The following is an 18,761-nucleotide window of genomic DNA, read 5'->3' as shown; positions in this document are numbered from 1 at the left end:
TGATCACACTATGTTGTTAAAGCATGCTATTCCGCTTTTACTACGATGGTACCCTGAGAACTGCAGTTTAGGTAAAGGAGATTATTACACTATGCTGTTAAAGTGCGCTATTCCACTTTTACTACGATGGTATCCTGAGATCAACAGTTTAGGTAAAGGAGATGATCACACTATGTTGTTAAAGCATGCTATTCCGCTTTTACTACGATGGTACCCTGAGAACTGCAGTTTAGGTAAAGGAGATTATTACACTATGCTGTTAAAGTGCACTATTCCACTTTTACTACGATGGTATCCTGAGATCAACAGTTTAGGTAAAGGAGATGATCACACTATGTTGTTAAAGCATGCTATTCCGCTTTTACTACGATGGTACCCTGAGAACTGCAGTTTAGGTAAAGGAGATTATTACACTATGCTGTTAAAGTGCACTATTCCACTTTTACTGCTATAGTACCCTGGGATCTGCAGTTTAGGTAAAGGAGATTATTACATTATGCTGTTGAAATGTGCTATTCCACTTTTAATGCTATGGTATCCTGAGATATGCAGTTGGGGTAAAGGAGATTATCACACTATGCTGTTAAAGTGCGTTATTTCACTTTTATTGCAATGGTATTCTGATATCTGCAGTTTATGTAATGGAGATTATCACATTATGCTGTTAAAGTGCATTATTTCACTTTTACTGGTATGGTACCCTGGGATCTGCAGTTTAGGTAAAGGCCTTTAAAATTCTCAGCCTCATTGAATTACAAACCTCTGAATTCCACAGGAGGCAGTCATAGGATTTAAAGCAGAATAGCAGTGCTTTGACAGTGTGGTGTGATAGTCTCCTCAAATTCTACAGCGCAGGTGCACCCTGCGATCCCTTTTGAATGCAAATAGGATAACAACATCACTACCCTGGTCTGAGACTCTTACTTTCTTCTCTTGGCAGGGGAGAGGCCTTTCGAATGCCGCTGGGAGGAATGCAACAAGAAATTTGCCCGTTCGGATGAGCTGGCCCGGCATTTCCGCACCCACACTGGGGAGAAAAAGTTTGGCTGCCCGCTCTGCGAGAAGCGTTTCATGCGCAGCGACCACCTGACGAAGCACGCTCGCCGGCACGCTAACTTCCACCCCAGCATGCTCAAGCGGAGGGGTGGGAGCGGCTCCAGGACCGGGTCTGTGAGTGACTACAGCCGCTCGGACGCCTCCAGCCCCACCACCAGCCCCGCCAGCTCCCCCTGAGATGCTTGCACTTTGGCCTCCTCCTTGTTGTACCCAATTCTAGGATTTGGAGCTATTTGCATTGCACACTTTGCTTCTCGTTTCCTTGGAAAGACTCCTCCACATCCCTTCCCACCCCAAAATGGAGGACTCTTTCCCTCTCTGGAACTCTGGAGAAGAAAATATTCAACAGAGCTGAATTAGCCTCCTATGACGGACAGCAAGACCCATGTAACCGTGAACCCCATATCTGCATTTTCCTAGGGAAAATGTATCAGAAGTTATGAAAGATTTGCTCTGAAGGACATAACAAAATCCTAGAGAGGTATTGCGATGGTATTCTGGGATTAGAAGTCCATTTTTTTCCGACTCAGGAGCGACTTGAGAAACTGCAAGTCGCTTCTGGTGTGAGAGAATTGGCTGTCTGCAAGGATGCTGCCCAGGGGACGCTCAGATGTTTTGATGTTTTACCGTCCTGTGGGAGGCTTCTCTCATGTCCCTGCATGGGAGGCTAAAGCTGACAGAAGGAGCTCATTCATGCTCTCCCTGGATTTGAACCTCCGACCTGCCAGTACAAGGGTTTAACCCATTGTGCCACTGGGGGCTCCATAAATGGCATTCACTGGTATCCAAGGTCTCTAGATCCTCCAATACAACTTTATGGGATTAGAGGTCATGTAATTTAATAGTGTTTGCTTATAACCAAGGTCTTTAGATCCTTGAATGCAACTCTATGGGACTAGAGGTCAGGAAATTAAATTGTGTTCGCTCATATCTGCGGTCTCAGGTAATTGCGGTCCAGCTGGGAACGCATGCCTGGCAAATACAGGGGTCTTCCTAATCCGGCACCGAAGGGCCTCATCCTTGACAGCAGCTTATTCCCGTCAAGATCTGCTCTTCCCATCCTTTTCCTTCAAAGCCTTAAGAAAATGCTCCTGTTGCCAGGATTTTTAAAATCTATTTTTTTAACGAAGAGTTTCACTCAGGAGTCAATGCCTTTTTTGTAGGAAGCGATGGCAAAGCAGGAATGCCTGTACAGCTTCATTCAACCAGGTTGGACTGTCAAAAAAGAAAACAAACCCGCCACCTCCTCTCATCTTTCTCAGGGATATGTATTTATGTTGTTCGGTGAAGTACAATGAAGACGCACGCTCCTCTCGCAGCCTCGCTTTGGAAAGATATTTGCACTCAGAACAGTGGTGCCGAGTGGTTGTTGTTGTTTTCACAGCACACGCCGAAGGGGAAACCATGGCTGGACTTGGCACTCAGATGCTGTGGTTTCACGGCTGGTCAATACTCTTGGAGACCTTGGACCCTCTATCGTTCTCCTCCACTCACTCTCATTTTCGTTTTGGGTCACTTCACACTGAGATGCTTCTATCAATACCAGCTTCCTGTTGCAACAGAAATTGTCTACGAAGTTTGATACTTTTATATATATATATATGTATATTACTATTAGGGCTGGGCAACCACGGAAAAATTTGTTTCTAAACTCGATCGTTTTTAGGGGTTTTTTGCATTTCGTTATTTAAAAGAATTCCGAAATTTTCCTTAAAAAAAGTTCGATATTTACGAAATTTCGGAAATAATAAAACAATTACGAAACAATTACGAAACGAATTGGAAAAATTCGTTTCGTTTTTTAGTTGCTCCTGAATGGTTCAATATCGCTTCGTTATAAAAAAAATAACGAATTTTTAACGAATTACGAAATTACGAAACGAAACCGCCCAGCCCTAATTACTATATATTAGGGCTGGGCGGTTTCGTTCGTTAATTTCGTAATTCGTTATTAATTCTTTATTTTTTTTTATAACGAAGCGATATTGAACCATTCAGGAGCAACTAAAAAACGAAACAAATTTTTCCAATTCGTTTCGTAATTGTTTCGAAATTGTTTCGAAATTGTTTCGAAATTGTTTCGTTATTATTTCGTTATTATTTCCGTATGTCTGGTGCAAGTTTTATAGTCGTTGTTTGTTTTATCAGTGATAAAAAAAAATTATCACACCAACAGTCAACAACAGAGGGAGAGGGAAGCTTCAGAAGTTCCCCCTGTCCCATTTGGAGAGTTTTTTAGCATATTGCGCAATTGCGTCCGCCATTAACGAATCGATTCGTTATTGTTTCGAAATTGTTTCGTAATTTCCGAAATTTTGTAAATATCGAACTTTTTAAAAGAAAAAATTCGGAATTCTTTTAAATAACGAAACGCAAAAAAACCCTAAAAACGAATCGAATTTAGAAACAAATTTTTCCGTGGTTGGACAGCCCTACTATATATCTGTATTAAAATGAATTTTATTGGGAAAGGTGAAAACCATCACAGCAGTGAACTAGAGGCCTTAATCAATTCCCTCCCTTCAAAAAAGTTAGGGAAATGTTCTTACACTGGGGAACAACTGGCATGAATAACTTTTCAATAGCTTTAAAGCAGGGGTCCTCAAACTATGGCCTGAGGGCCAGATACGGCCCTCCAAGGTCCTTTACCTGGCCCTCGCTCAGGGTCAACCTAAGTCTGAAACGACTTGAAAGCACACAACAACAACAATTCTATCTCATCAGCCAAATTAGGCCCACACTTCCCATTGAAATACTAATAAGTTTATATTTGTTAGAATTGTTCTCCATTTTAATTATTGTATTGTTTTAAAGTGTTTTTTGAACAACAAATAAGATGTGTGCAGTGTGCATAGGAATTCATTCTTCTTATTTTCAAATTATAATCTGGCCCTCCAATAGTTTGAGGGACGGTGACCTGGCCATCTGTTTAAAAAGTTCGAGGACCCCTGCTTTAAAGCATTGGTTCTTTTAATTGCAATTTCCAGCGTGAGAGGGCATCAGAACACTTACACAAAGAATGGCATTGGATATATAGACATACAGATTCTATGTAACTACATTGGATTCACAAACACCTGTTACATTGGTTAACAGACAAACAAAGGGGAATTACAGTGTTCCCTCGCTACTTCATAGTTTGCTTTTTGCAGACTCACTGTTTCACGGGTTTTTACCTCCCAGTTTATAGAATCATAGAGTTGGAAGAGACCTCGTGGGTCATCCAGTCCAACCCCATTCTGCCAAGAAGCAGGAAAATTGCATTCAAAACACCCCTGACAGATGGCCATCCAGCCTCTGTTTAAAAACTTCCAAAGAAGGAGCCCCTACCACAGTCCGAGGCAGAGAGTTCCACTGCTGAACGGCTCTCACAGTCAGGAAGTTCTTCCTCGTGTTCAGATGGAATCTCCTCTCTTGTAGTTTGAAGCCAATGTTCTGCGTCCTAGTCTCCAGGGTGGCAGAAAACAAGCTTGCTCCCTCCTCCCTGTGACTTCCCCTCACATATTTATACATGGCTATCATGTCTCCTCCCAGCCTTCTCTTCTTCAGGATAAACATGCCCAGCTCCTTAAGCCGCTCCTCATAGGGTTTGTTCTCCAGACCCTTGATCATTGTAGTTGCCCTCCTCTGGACACATTCCAGCTTGTCAATATCTCTCTTCAATTATGGTGCCCAGAATTGGACACAGTATTCCAGGTGTGGTCTAACCAAGGCAGAATATAGCACTGTCCCCATATGAAAGCCTTCATTTGGGTGGTGGGCAGTATGGTGTTTGTGGAGGACATTGGCAGGACTCTTGGACATGTTTACAGTGCTCTCTATAACCTGCAGTATCATTGGAGGGAGGGTCTTTGGTGTCTCCTGAGTAGTGGGAGCTAGAGCTGTTTACAGAGACAGGAGCCTGACTGTGTAAGTGGACAAACCAGCCGCGCATACACATACACATAATTTCACTTTTATTATGTATATAGATATATATTAGGTGACTAATTCAAAAATAAACACCCTGACCCAACAAAAGAGATATGTGAAAAGCCTTTTACAGACATTATTAATACAGAGTTGCTAGGCTTCTCTTATTATACTTACTCGAAAGCTTGCAAGTTTTCTCCATGAGTTGCATCCTTACGCAACTCAGGCATCTTTTGAGGTATACTCACACTGAAGACCTGTTATTCACATACATCTGGATTGGCTCTGGGGTCTATAAGAGGAGATGCTTCAAACCAGCAACTGATCTAGGCTTTCCAAACTGGGTAAAAGGGGAGATAAGCCAACAAAAGTTTTGGGAAGAATACACACACAGGCTCTTCTCCAATATCTTGCTAAGCCAACAACAATAACAAGATATTGTCGAAGGCTTTCATGGCTGGAATCACTGGGTTGTTGTAAGTTTTGTTGGGCTATATGGTCATGTTCTAGAGGCATTCTCTCCTGACATTTCACCTGCATCTATGGCAAGCATCCTCAGAGGTAATGTGGTGAGACCTCATTACCTCTGAGGATGCTTGCCATAGATGCAGGCGAAACATCAGGAGAGAATGCCTCTAGAACATGACCATATAGCCTGAAAAAACCTACAACAACCCAACAATAACAAGGTCCCTCTTGTGTATATAGATGGGGAGAGGGGATATATTGGAAGATACATTTGATCTTAGCCAAAAGGCTGAGAAGTGGTCTATGGGCCGTAATAAATATTGTTGTTGTTTTTTTATATATGGGAAGATATTTATGAATCAGAGCAAACTCATGATTGTTGGCTTGGCTCTGTTCCAGTCCTGTATATTAAACATTCAGGTGCTCTGTTTTTAGTGATCCCATTTTTCCTATTACTGTAAATATCGATGCAGTTGACTGTAGCACAAGGAAACAAATTCCACTACTGTTTACGAAAGGTATAATCCTCTCCACAAATCCTATTTTACATTCCAAAGTGTCTTGAGCAAGGGCTTCCTTCTTGCTTTGCAATAAATCCGTTTTTTCCGGGTCATTAAAAAAACAAAACAAAGCAGAAAACAGAAATGTACTGTACTTTAATTGTCAGAGGAAAATAATATGTCATAACTTAATTTAATTTCTTGGTACATGCAAAAATGGTTCTTAGGTATTTTGCATTCTTTCCATTGCCAGGGACAATGTCTAGAATCCTGTTGTTGACTTGTGTCTATATAAGAAGATTTAACGTGGGTATTGGAATTGGGCAGTTTTGTGACGTTGATATTTTGCAGAAGGCTGCTGTTATATTACTACATAGCAGAGTGAACAAACTACTCCTGACACAATGGAACCAATGCGCAATAGTCCCAATGTGAATTAGTCCCAAGGTTCATCACATCGGTACTTTTGCTGGTATTCTGTAACACATCTCTGCAAATCACCAACAGGATTTAGTGTCTCTGCTATTTAGCTAAATACAGTAGAGTCTCGCTTATCCAACATAAGTGGGCTGGCAGAATACTGGATAAGCAAAATTTTGGATAATAAGGAGGGATTAAGGAAAAGCCTATTCAACGTCAAATTATAGAATTATAAAATCATAGAGTTGGAAGAGACATCATGGGCCATCCAGTCCAACCCTCTGCCAAAAAGCAGGAATATTGCATTCAAAGCACCCCTGACAGATAGCCATAGAGCCTCTGTTTAAAAGCTTCCAAAGAAGGAGCCTCCACCACACTCCGGGGCAGAGAGTTCCACCGCTGAACGGCTCTCACAGTCAGGAAGTTCTTCCTCATGTTCAGATGGAATCTCCTCTCTTGTAGTTTGAAGCCTTTGTTCCGCGTCCTAGTCTCCAAGGAAGCAGAAAACAAGCTTGCTCCCTCCTCCTCCCTGTGGCTTCCTCTCACATATTTATACATGGCTATCATATCTCCTCTCAGCCTTCTCTTCTTCAGGCTAAACATGCCCAGCTCCTTAAGCCACTCCTCATAGGGCTTGTTCTCCAGACCCTTGATCATTTTAGTCGCCCTCCTCTGGACACATTCCAGCTTGTCAATATCTCTCTTAAATTGTGGTGCCCAGAATTGGACACAATATTCCAGGTGTGGTCTAACCAAAGCAGAATAGAGCATGGGGAGCATGACTTCCCTAGATCTAGACACTATGCTTCTATTGATGCAGGCCAAAATCCCATTGGATTTTTTTGCTGCCACATCACGTTGTTGGCTCATGTTTAACTTGTTGTCCACGAGGACTCCAAGATCTTTTTCACACGTACTGCTCTCGAGCCAGGCCTCATCGTCCCCCATTCTGTATCTTTGCACATTACATTATGATTTTACAAATTAAGCACCCAAACATCATGTTTTACAACAAATCGACAGAAAAAAGCAGTTCAATACATGACAACGTTATGTAGCAATTACTGTATTTACGAATTGAGCACAAAAATATCGCAATATATTGAAATAGCTGTGGATCCGGGCGGGAGGCAGACTGTATTGGATAATAATACAGAACGTCGGATGAGCCAAGGTTGGCTAAGTGAGACTCTACCGTATACATAAAGTCGCATAATGTAGATGATGAGATTGCATTCCAGGATGTATAAACACTCTATAAGTTCAATATTTTATGCACACTGGCTTCAGAAGTTCATGTTTTGGCTAAGCAAGGAATCATTATTGACCTACCACGATTTGGTCACATGTTTGTTTGTTTCACACAATAAATTGCCACAAACTTTGTACATTCAGGAAAAGGCACAATGTTGTTTATAGAGACACAGCAACATCGAACAAGATCAGCCATGCGTACCAATGATCAGAGGCAAAGTACTTTCTCACTCAGAGGCAAGAAATCATCAAACCAAGTCATTTTGGTAGTTGTAACTACTTGAGATGCATTAAGAATAGCCAAGAGAGACTATTAATTGCCTACAAAATGGTATAAACAATGGGAATATCGCAATAGGAATCAACTTATGATTAGATAGGAATGAGTATTTAGGCAGTAGGTGAGAAATAAGGGACTATACTTTACTAACTAAGGCAATCCCTTGTTGTCAAAGGATGATGGCCTTCCACGGGTAGTGTCTTGGTGACGGATACTAAAGGGATTATAAGATCTAATATCTATATAAATAAAAATGTAATGTTCGTTTGTGGGATTAACATAACTCGAAAACCACTGGACGAATTGACACCAAATTTGGACACAAGACACCTAACAGTTCAACGAGTGTTCATCACCCCTAAAACCAAACACAAACAAACAAAAAAACCCAGCAGAACGGACTTAAAAACCCCAAAATTACACCAAATATATATACACATACATACACAAACACACACAAATATACACACATACATATACATATATACATATACACATTAACACACACAAATATACACATGCATACATATACATATATACACACAAATATGCATATAGACAAACACACACATATACACAATATACATATATACATATAAATATATCCACAAATATATCCACATATGTATACACACCTATGCACACACACATATACACCCATATATATATATATATATTTATATATGCAAACACACATATACACACATATATAAATATATATACACACAATACACATATATACAGATTGGGTCACAGCAACTCGTGGCAGGGGACGGCTAGTAACCAATAAACCTCTGTTATGGAATTCCTTAAGAGAACATTATTCTCTCTCCAAGACATCTCTTCCCTTTCTCAGTAGCGAATGGTTCTATGCCTTAGGCATTTCAAGTAAGCATTGCCCCACTAACACCAGCAGAAAACTACACCAGTTGCTTATGGGGACCGAGTCCTTCAGAGGCACCTGCCTTCCAGTAGTCCAAAATATACCAAAGACGTAATGATAACGCAAGTTCAGAATGGTTAGCCCTGAGGGATTCCATGTCTTGGTTGACTGAAGTCATTCAAATAATGTTGCCTTCAACTCAGAGGTTGAAAAGGCCACTTTTTTGAACTGACTGCTAGACCATGGTTGTTTCCTAAGATCCAACCTTTGGGCCTCCAGGTGTTTTGGACTTCAACTCCCAGAAATCCCAGAAATCACATGACGATACTCACGTGAGTATCGTCGCATGAGAAATTGAACAAGAAGACATAGATTTTATAATTTTTATTGTTTATTGCTTTTAAGGTTTTTAAATGTATTGTGATGTGATTTTTTTGCTTTTAACCAACATATATATTTTTATATATGGCATCTAATTGTTGCCGATTTGTACGTCGTCCTGAGTTGCCTTCAGGCTGATATGGACAAGACAGAAGTGACGTAAATAAATAAATAAATAAATACATACATTTTATCAGCTGTTAGGAATTGTGGAAGCTGAAGTCCAAAAAACCTGGTGGCCCAAAGGTTGGGAACAACTGAACAAGACTATGGGTTCACTTAGTCTAGCCTTACTCAATGCCAGTTGGCTATACGTTTGCCACCAGATCTTTCCCAACCAGGGATGCCATAGACTTGACAGAAATGAGTGATGACTGTTATCCTATAGCAGTGGTTCTCAACCTGGGATCCCCAGATGTTTTTGGCCTACAAATCCCAGAAATCCTAACAGCTGGTAAACTAGCTGGGATTTCTGAGAGTTACAGGCCAAAAACATCTGGGGACCCCAGGTTGAAAATCACTGTCCTATAGGAAGGGGAAGCCAGGGATGGAGCCAGGTTGGGTGTTCTGTTGCTCCAGAGACTAGAACACAAATGGATTCAAATTACAGGAAAAGAGATTCCACTTGAACATTTGGAATGATCTTTTTTACAGTTAAGAGTTTTACAGTTGACTGTAAGAGCTATCTTACAGTCAAAGAGATTCTCCGAAGGTCGATGATCTCTCCACACTTTGAGGGGAGTACAGTAGAGTCTCAATTATCCGAGCGTCGGATAAGACAGAATGTCGGATAAGCGAAGGTCGGATAAGCAAGACTCTACTGTATGTAGGAGTTCTTTTGTTGTGTAAACGAAAGCGGGTTGAAGGAGATGGCCCTTGCTGTCCCTTCCAACTTTGCAATTCTGTGATCCCTAAACTGACTTTACAACCTCATAGTTTCCAAGTAACATAAAAGGGCAAATGGGCATTGAAGCCTCGTTTTGTAAACAGAAAGGGGAATACTGCTATTTCTATTTATTTGGAACGTTGCTATTTTGAAATCTGGAGGAAGTGTGAACAATGCTTCTGATGTGCCTCAATAGATTTGAAGAAACAATGTGCTTTTTTTTCAGTTTCAGACAGGATACTATGTATATTCAAACACACTCAGGTTTTACTAATAGCAGTCTTCTGTCTGGCAACAAGAGAGAACGGCAAAACCTCATTGTAGCCTTGTTTGCGATGGTTTGACAAATGACTAAAATGCCTTCAATTTGATTAGAAGTTGTATTTCAGATGTATAAGGGCGGATGCTCCTGCCAGCCAGACATGAGCAGATGTATTTGTTTTCCTGTGCACCCCACTTTCTCCCCAGACTATTCAATTGTATGTAGCAGTTATCTGTAAAGTTGTCAAGACTGTTGTGTAAAAAATGTTAAAGCATTAATCTCCAAGGGATTTCAAGCTTCCTTGGTTCTGTCAGCTCTAAAGCACACATGCAAAGTCTTTTGCTTGCTGGAGAAATGGGCCAACAACTGTGGCAACTAGCTCTGATTTCTATAAGGGGGGTTCATTAAAGGTTTCCCCTGACCCACTTCCTGTGGAGTGAGAGCAATGAACTTTGACCCAGTTCTGAGTCCTTCTCTCCATCGGTGCCACCTCGGGACACACACTTCTCCCATCTTTTGAAGCCACTGTAAACACCTCGCTTGTAGAATTCGACAGGTTTCTCCAAAAGCCATATTGTGACTTCGGAAATCAGAGTCTCATCATCTGAGAAATGCTTGCCATTCAAAAACAACTTCCTTGCTGGAAAGAAGTGAAAGTCCGATGGTGTGAGGTCAGATGAATAAGGGGGATGTGGTTGAATTTCAAAGACACAGGAGCATGTTTCCATTTAGGCAACAGGTGAGTTGCGAACTGGTGCATTGTCTTGCAGAAGGTGGTCACCTTTAGGGAGCATGCCACATTGTCTCTTGGTTGTGATGGCCTCCTGCAATGTCCACAACAGTGAAGCCTAGTCTCCCCCAATGTTCACATGGTTCCCTTTGCTAGGAAATCCATCCATACTCCTCCGTGCTGGTCCCCAAATACTGTGAGCATGATCTTGCCTGCTGAGAATTGGGCACGTGCCTTCTTTGGAGGCGGTGAGTCAGGATGCTTCCATTGCATTGACTGGACTTTAGTCTCAGGATCATAGTGATGGACCCAGCTTTTACCCTGTGTGATCAGTCTCCTGGTTTCCATGGCACATCATTATCAAGAGAGCCTGAGAGCATTCGACTCGTTCCTGCTTCTGGAAAGGTGTGAGTAGCTGGGGGACCCAGTGAGCAGAGACCTTACGTATGGGAAGATGGTATTGGGTGACTTTTTCCATGGACCCCACACTCATCTTCACATTTTGGGCTAGGTGGAGAATGGTTATGTGGCGATTTTCCAAAATGGTGACCTTCACTTGCTGGATGGTGTGTTCATCAATAATAGAGTGGGGTCACCCTGGAATGGGAGCTGTTTCCACCGAAGTCAAACCACATTGGAATTGATGATGCCAGTTCTTGACTCCGTCATGTGATGGGGAATCCTCACCATAAACCTCTTTAATCTCATCCAATGCCTCCTTTGGTGTTCAGCCTTTCAAGGAAAGGAACCTGAGGATTGCTCCGCTGGGTCCATTCTCAAACCTCACTCCACTTCAGCACCTGAAACATCAAGATCGTTATCTGTTCTGGGTTGTAAATTGGCACGTAATCTAGAGAGACTTCTATCATTACACTCATATTGACATTTTGGGCTAGGTGATAAATGGTTCCACTGCGATTTTCCAAAATGGCGTCCTCCACTTGCTGGATGGTGTGTTCAACAATAGCAGAGTGGGGTTGCCCAGAAACTGGAGCTGTTTGCACCAAAGTCCGACCACATTGGAATGAATGGACGAGGCCAGTTCTTGACTCCATCATCTGATGAGAAATCCTCACCAGAAACCTTGTTCATCTCATCAAACATCTCCTTTGGTGTGCAGCCTTTCAAGGAAAGGAACTTGAGGACTGCTCTGGTTTCCACTGGGTCCATTCTCAAACCTTACACCACTTCCGCACCTGTAACATCAAGACTATTATCAGTTCAGAGTTCTAAATTGGCATGTAACCTATAGAGGCTTATGTCACTACACATGTGCAATTTCAGCTTCCTGTAACAAATAGAAGTGGTTCAAGGGAAATCTTTAATGAACGCTCCTCATAATGCATGTTAAAAAACAACAATGCTTTTGGATTTGGAAAGATTAGCCGTTTACAAGAAACGTGGCCGGGGGGACGCCCGACTGTATTTACTCAGTCTTCGAGGTGGCTCTTTCCATGTCCCCCATAATGCATGTGAAACCACCCACAAGTGCACTTTACTGCCACATCTTGGAAAGTACCTCACCATCAGCACTAGACCTACCAGCGCATAGGGCACAAACTCACCAGCTTTGGCACCTTCCAGAACCGTCTGATGGTGGCACAGAGAGACTCTGTGTGATGAGGAAGGAGGGCACATTCATGCGCTCAATCATTTGTTATTTGTTTAGCTTTGAAGATGCTAAACCTTATTTAGCCTTGAAGATGCTAAACCTCAATCTCCTTCATCTCCTCCATCCTAGACTCAGGTTTGGAGTTGCCAGCAATACTATGGAGTCAAGAGGAAAGCATTCGAGAACCTTTCTGTGCCGCAAATGCAACGTGTTGACCATTCTTAACTCCCACTTCTCTCAAAACTATGCCTAGTATACTGTATATAATTACTTGCGCGTACATATATAATAAGACTGTTATAGGGGCATATATATTTTCTCTGTGTGACTACATGAATGAAAGTATGTGGATATTATACCTGTTTACACATTTATCCTCAATTTGGGGCAAAAGGTGACCGTTCTGGTCATTGTTTCTCCTCATCCGTTTTCCCAACAGCACTTCATTGCTTCCATGGGTCACTTTTTGGGATTTTTTTTTTTTAAAAAAAATCACTACATTGAAGTATTGCAGTTGTACAGCCGTATTTTGGTCTTTGTTTGCTCTGCTGTTTGCTCTTTTGTAAAATTACTTTTTTTTCTTTTGTACAACATTGATTTATATATTGTGACTATGTTCCTATGCAACAAATGGAAAAGATAGGCAGCAAACAGATGTCAAATGTCAACTCATATGCATGGTCAGTGATGTTTGCGTTGCTAAATAAAAGTGATGCTTGAGGAAAATGGCATATATTCATTGTCTGTTATATAGACTTCTATGTAGTTACAACTCCTAAAAATCGTTGATGGAGTTCACAGTTCTCTTAGATTACAGGTGATCTATTCATCCCAGTACCTACAACTTCTATGTACGTGAAGTACAACTCCTATAAATCCCGCCAAAGACCTCCAGTATTTGTATTGGACATGGGAGTTCTGTGTGCCAAGTTACTTCCAGGCCCATCATTGGTCGAGTTCAGAGTGCTCTTCGATTACAGGTGAACTATACATCCCAGTACCTACAACTTCTATGTAGGTGAACTTGTTGTTGTTCATTCGTTCAGTCGTCTCCGACTCTTCGTGACCTCATGGACCAGCCCACGCCAGAGCTCCCTGTCGGCCGTCACCACCCCCAGCTCCCTCAAGGTCAGTCCAGTCACTTCAAGGATGCCATCCATCCATCTTGCCCTTGGTCGGCCCCTCTTCCTTTTTCCTTCCACTTTTCCCAGAGAAGTCTGAACTACAACTCCTATAAATCCCCACAAAGACCTGTATTTGTATTGGTCATGGGGGTTCTATGTGCCAAGTTATTTCCAGGTCCATCATTGGTGGAGTTCAGACTTCTCTTAGATTACAGGTGAACTATACATCCTATAGTTCACCTGCAATCTATATCTACAACTCGTATGAATCATGGTGAATTCTCCCCAAACCTGTTGCTAACCAATTCCTCTGTTTGCTGTGTGCAATAGAAAATAATAGGAAAGAGTTAAGGGAGAGGCAGTGGATGGGCTCATGAAAATTTCACAACAATGGAGAGAGGAAGAAACACTAGGGTGTCTGTGGTGGAGGAAATACATGAAATCTAGGATGATTGGAAAGCCTTCACTTGGGTGGTTGACAGTTTTTTTTATTATTTCAAATATTTGTACCCCACCCTTCTCAACTCCGGGGGGGGGGGGGGACGACTCAGGGTGGTTTACAGCTGGCAACAATTCAATGCCCCCATATACACATAATAAAATGCATAATAAAATCCAATAATTACACACAGATAAAAACATTAAACCAATTCCATTAAAATCTGTTTAAAAATATTACAGTCTGGTGGCTGTATTCTAAGATGAATTCTGTGGCCAGAGACTCCATCAGAAGTTTGTCCAGAGTCCATTTCCATAACAATTGTCATAATTGCCATTGTCATTGTCAGCGTGCTACCCAAAGGCCTGATCCCACAACCACGTTTTAAACTTCTTTCCAAAGGAAAATGTAATTTCACTGTGGAGTAAATTCCACAGGTAGGGGGCCACCACCGAGAAGGCCCTGTCCTTCGTCCTCACCAAGCGTGTTTCCGACAGAGGCGGGGTTGAGAGCAGGGCCTTCCCAGAAGATCTTAAACTCCGAGGTGGGATGTAGATGGAAATACGTTCGGCCAGGTACGCTGGGCTAGAACCGTATAGGGTTTTATAGGTCAAGACCAATACTTTGAATAGTGCTTGGAACTGGACTGGCAGCTAGTGGAGCTAACACAGCGGGGGGGGGGGGGGGGAGGTGGTGGTGGTGGTGGTATGCTCCCTGTATAACACTCCAGTGAGTAATCTAGCTGCCGCCCGTTGGACTATTTGGAGTTTCCAAACAGTCTTCAAAGGCAACTCCACGTAGAGTGCATTGCAGTAATCTATTCCGGATATAACAAGAGTGTGGTCCACTGTGGCCAGTATGGTGTTTTTGGTGGACATTGGAGGGAGGGCCACTGGTGTCTCAGGAGTAGTGGGAGCTGTAGCTGTTTGTGGAATCAGGTGCATGTCTGTGTAAATGGACACCCTAGCCACACACACATACATATTTTCACTTTTATTATTTTATTTATTGACAGTATTTATATTCCTCCCTTCTCACCCCGCAGGGGACTCAGGGCGGATTACAATGTACATATACGTGGCAAACATTCAATGCCATAGACACACAACATATATAGACAGACACACAGAGGCTATTTAACATTCCAGCTTTTTCATAAGGGTATTCTGGCCACCAGGGGTGCTGTCGCTTCACTGTCCATTTGTGACACTGATGAAATACTTCCTCATTCTTTGCATGCTTGTTGGAGATTTTTTAGGGCATCGTAAATTATTTATTTATTTATTTGCAGTATTCATATTCCGCCCTTCTAACCCCGCAGGGGACTCAGGGCAGATTACAATGTACATATACATGGCAAACATTCAATGCTAGAGACACACAACATATATAGACAGACTCTCAGAGGCTATTTAACATTCCAACTTCTGGCCACCAGGGGAGCTGTTGCTTCATTGTTTGTTTGTGAATCTGATGAAGTATTTCCTCATTCTTTGCATACTTCCTGGAGATTTTTATGGCCTCGTAAATCAGTTAAGTGGTACCTAAATTTCCTACTTGACAGATGCAACTGTCTTTCGGGCTGCAAAGTTCGATAACAAGCACTCCAGGTCAGGAAAAAGACCCCTGACTTTAAAACATACCACACGAGGAGTGAAGAAACAAATTTTCTTTTATTGAAGCTTAGTAAATAGCCATAAGAAAGAAATGCTTGTAAGAAAATAAGAAAGTTTCAAAAAGTAATAAGCCCATAAAAGGTAGTAACACAAAGCAATGTCCACACCAGATAAAAAAGCAATTCAAGACAATATTTATCCAAACAGGAATCAACAGGATGCAAAGACAATCCAAAAGGCTAAAAAACTCCACAGGAACAAGACCCCTTGAACAGGATTTCCATGGCACATGAACTTGATTTCCAAACGATGCCCGATCTAACAGGTTTCCCCCTGAGGCAAACCTTATACCCCAAAACTCAGAAATTGGTTTCGCTTTCCCCCACATTTACCCCTTATTAGATGAAGCCTTTCAGAGTGACATAAACACTGAGTTTGCTGTCAATCCTGGTTAATCTCCAGCCACCTCTTCTTCGGCTCCCTATCTGGCTGCTCATTAAAATTCCCAGGTGTCAGATTGTTTTCCAAACCCAAATCTTGAGAGCTCACAGAGACTGGGAGTGAACCATCATTGCTAGGCCCAACAGGAATATTCTCATGGGAAACTGCCCTTTGCACTGGGGCCTCTCTGTCATTGTCTGCATGAAAATCATTGACCAAACAATCTCCATCTTGTACCTCAGTCTCAGCACCATCATTTATCTCATCATTTCCCACAACAGGATCCTGAAACACAAACACAGGCTGATTCCCAACTGCTACACAATTTTGGTCGGAAGCTCACTTTGACTCGGTCTGGCTTCCAACTCATTAATTTTTGGTCAGAAGTGATCTTAATGCAGCTGACTCCCAGCCTGCTTCGCCACAGTCCTGGTACAGACATGTATAGATTTGACTTTTGGTGATCCAACGAGTGAAAGACCCATCACAAGAGCCTCGGCAATCAACTGCCTTGCAAACATCTTGCAAAGTCAGGACAACCATGACTAAATCAAGCCATCTATGATGCAGTTGACTTTTCCTACTGACTCGCACTTTTCCCAGAATTATTATCTTTTCCAATGAGTCATATTATCTCATGTTAGATCCAAAGTGAAGTAACGTCAGCTGCCATTCTGGTTTCCAGGAAGAGTTAAAGCTTTCTTGGCTTTCAGGCCCATTCATTTTTCTCTTTTGGCAGTTCGTAGCATTGGCAGAACTCCCTTCCAGCAACACATTTTGAGTTTCCGACGGAAGTCGGGACCAATTTGAAGGCACACTGTAATGGCAACAACCTTAAACACATATACACTAAATAGTAAACCTTCAATTTGATTGCATCTTGTTGCTGTGTGGCTTTAAGCCATTTCTCTAGTACAGTGGTTCCCAAACTGGGATCCTCCAGCAGCTTTGAACTTCAACTACCAGAAGTCCCAGGGCGCTTCCGGGTTTTAAACAGGGGCAAAAAATCCTGGGACTTCAGAAGAGCTTACCCTAAGTAAGTAAGTAAGTAAGCTAAGAGGAAAATCAAATCCTACTCTCCAGAATTGTGGTCCAATGCAAAGTGCTACATTACGCTGGCTCCCTAGCTTGTACCTATGTTTAAGTAAACATGCTTTGTGTTATCATTTCCAGTGAATGTAACATGATAACATCCTGCTGAAAGGTAAGTTCTTTGGAAACCTTCAATTACCGGTTTTCTCAATTGCCGCTGCCCAGATACCATAAGGTTCGAGGCTTCCACACCCAAAACGCCCACAGATTTGAGCGGCGCATATTGTTGGCAGGTAGCGGAATGGGCGTTCCTGCCTTGCCCTTGACTCCATGCATTATCATTAACTCTAGGGAGGCTTGGCCTGCATCCAGTTACCCGGGAGATAATGAATGTGGGGTTGACAATGGAGGGTTCCATAACCTTTGGTTTTCAAGGAAACAACCCTGGAGTGCGTCTACCTCCTGATCACCGGAGATTAATTAAAGTCACCATGATGGCGGTGGCACAGGAAAAAGCAGTGGCACTGGGGAATGGAGACTGCAACACAATAGAAATGTCACCATTGGCCATGCAAAAGTGTCGCCAATGCTCCTCGATTTATCTCAAAAGGCGGAGTCCCACTGAATATTATATTTCAGCAGCATTTAGTAGTAGGAGTACCATCAGTCATGATCTGCACAACGAAACTGAGCCAATGTATTGTCGAAGGCTTTCATGGCCGGAATCACTGGGTTGTTGTAGGTTTTTTTGGGCTATATGGCCATGTTGTAGAGGCATTCCCTCCTGATGTTTCGCCTGCATCTATGGCAAGCACACTCAGAGGTAGTGAGGTCCACTGAATGGTGAGAATTGAAGTCCAAAACACCTGGAGGGCCCAAGTTGGCCTGCTTTGAAGGCCCTATAATACTATAACTCCCAGGATCCCACAGTGTTGAGCCAGGGCTTTTAACACGGTGTCATACTCTTCATTCTACAGAGGATTGCAAAGGTGAAGTCTCTCCAAATGCATATATCTTGTCAAGAAACCATTTGGAGTTTTGGCAGGGCCTACTGTTTTGGGTTCTTTTATTTGTGCCAAACTTGGTCCAATGAATCCATCCCGCATATCAGATATTTACATGATATATTTATATATGTTTATCGTGTTAGGAGCAAGCCAAACAGTTGTATTGCATTTTTAACAAACAAACAAACAAAACACAAAGTTTGCAAGCTTGGTAGTTGATTAAATGTCATTTGACCAGTAGCTGGCCACTTGGAGTGCCTCTGGTGTTACTATTTTACATGATGATTCTTAACATTAGCAAAATTGCAGTTACGAAGTAGTAACGAAAATAATGTTGTGGTTGGGGGTCACCACAACATGAGGAATTGCATTAGGAAGGTAGAAAAACACTGTCCTAGGCTATCTTGTTCCTCGGTTCGTCACTCTACGGGTGCGTATATCTTTAAGAGGTTAAGGCT

The 18,761-nt window shown here is 42.1% G+C and overlaps 1 protein-coding gene across 1 annotated transcript in view; it reads left to right on the top strand.

The window, feature by feature from the left end:
- The window catches only part of KLF13 (KLF transcription factor 13), a 60,595-nt gene extending 57,916 nt beyond the window's left edge, over positions 1-2,679 (top strand). The window contains exon 2 of the mRNA XM_060755794.2: positions 941-2,679. Coding sequence (XP_060611777.2) covers positions 941-1,233 — 293 coding nt within the window. The 3' untranslated portion in view covers positions 1,234-2,679. The remainder of the gene's footprint in view (positions 1-940) is intronic.
- The last annotated feature ends 16,082 nt before the right edge of the window (positions 2,680-18,761 follow it).

This window comes from Anolis sagrei, chromosome 9 (genome assembly GCF_037176765.1).
Source record: "Anolis sagrei isolate rAnoSag1 chromosome 9, rAnoSag1.mat, whole genome shotgun sequence".
NCBI classification, from domain to species: Eukaryota; Metazoa; Chordata; class Lepidosauria; order Squamata; family Dactyloidae; genus Anolis; species Anolis sagrei.
Note: the sequence above shows the minus strand (reverse complement) of the source record. Positions and strands in the feature narration are given on the sequence as shown.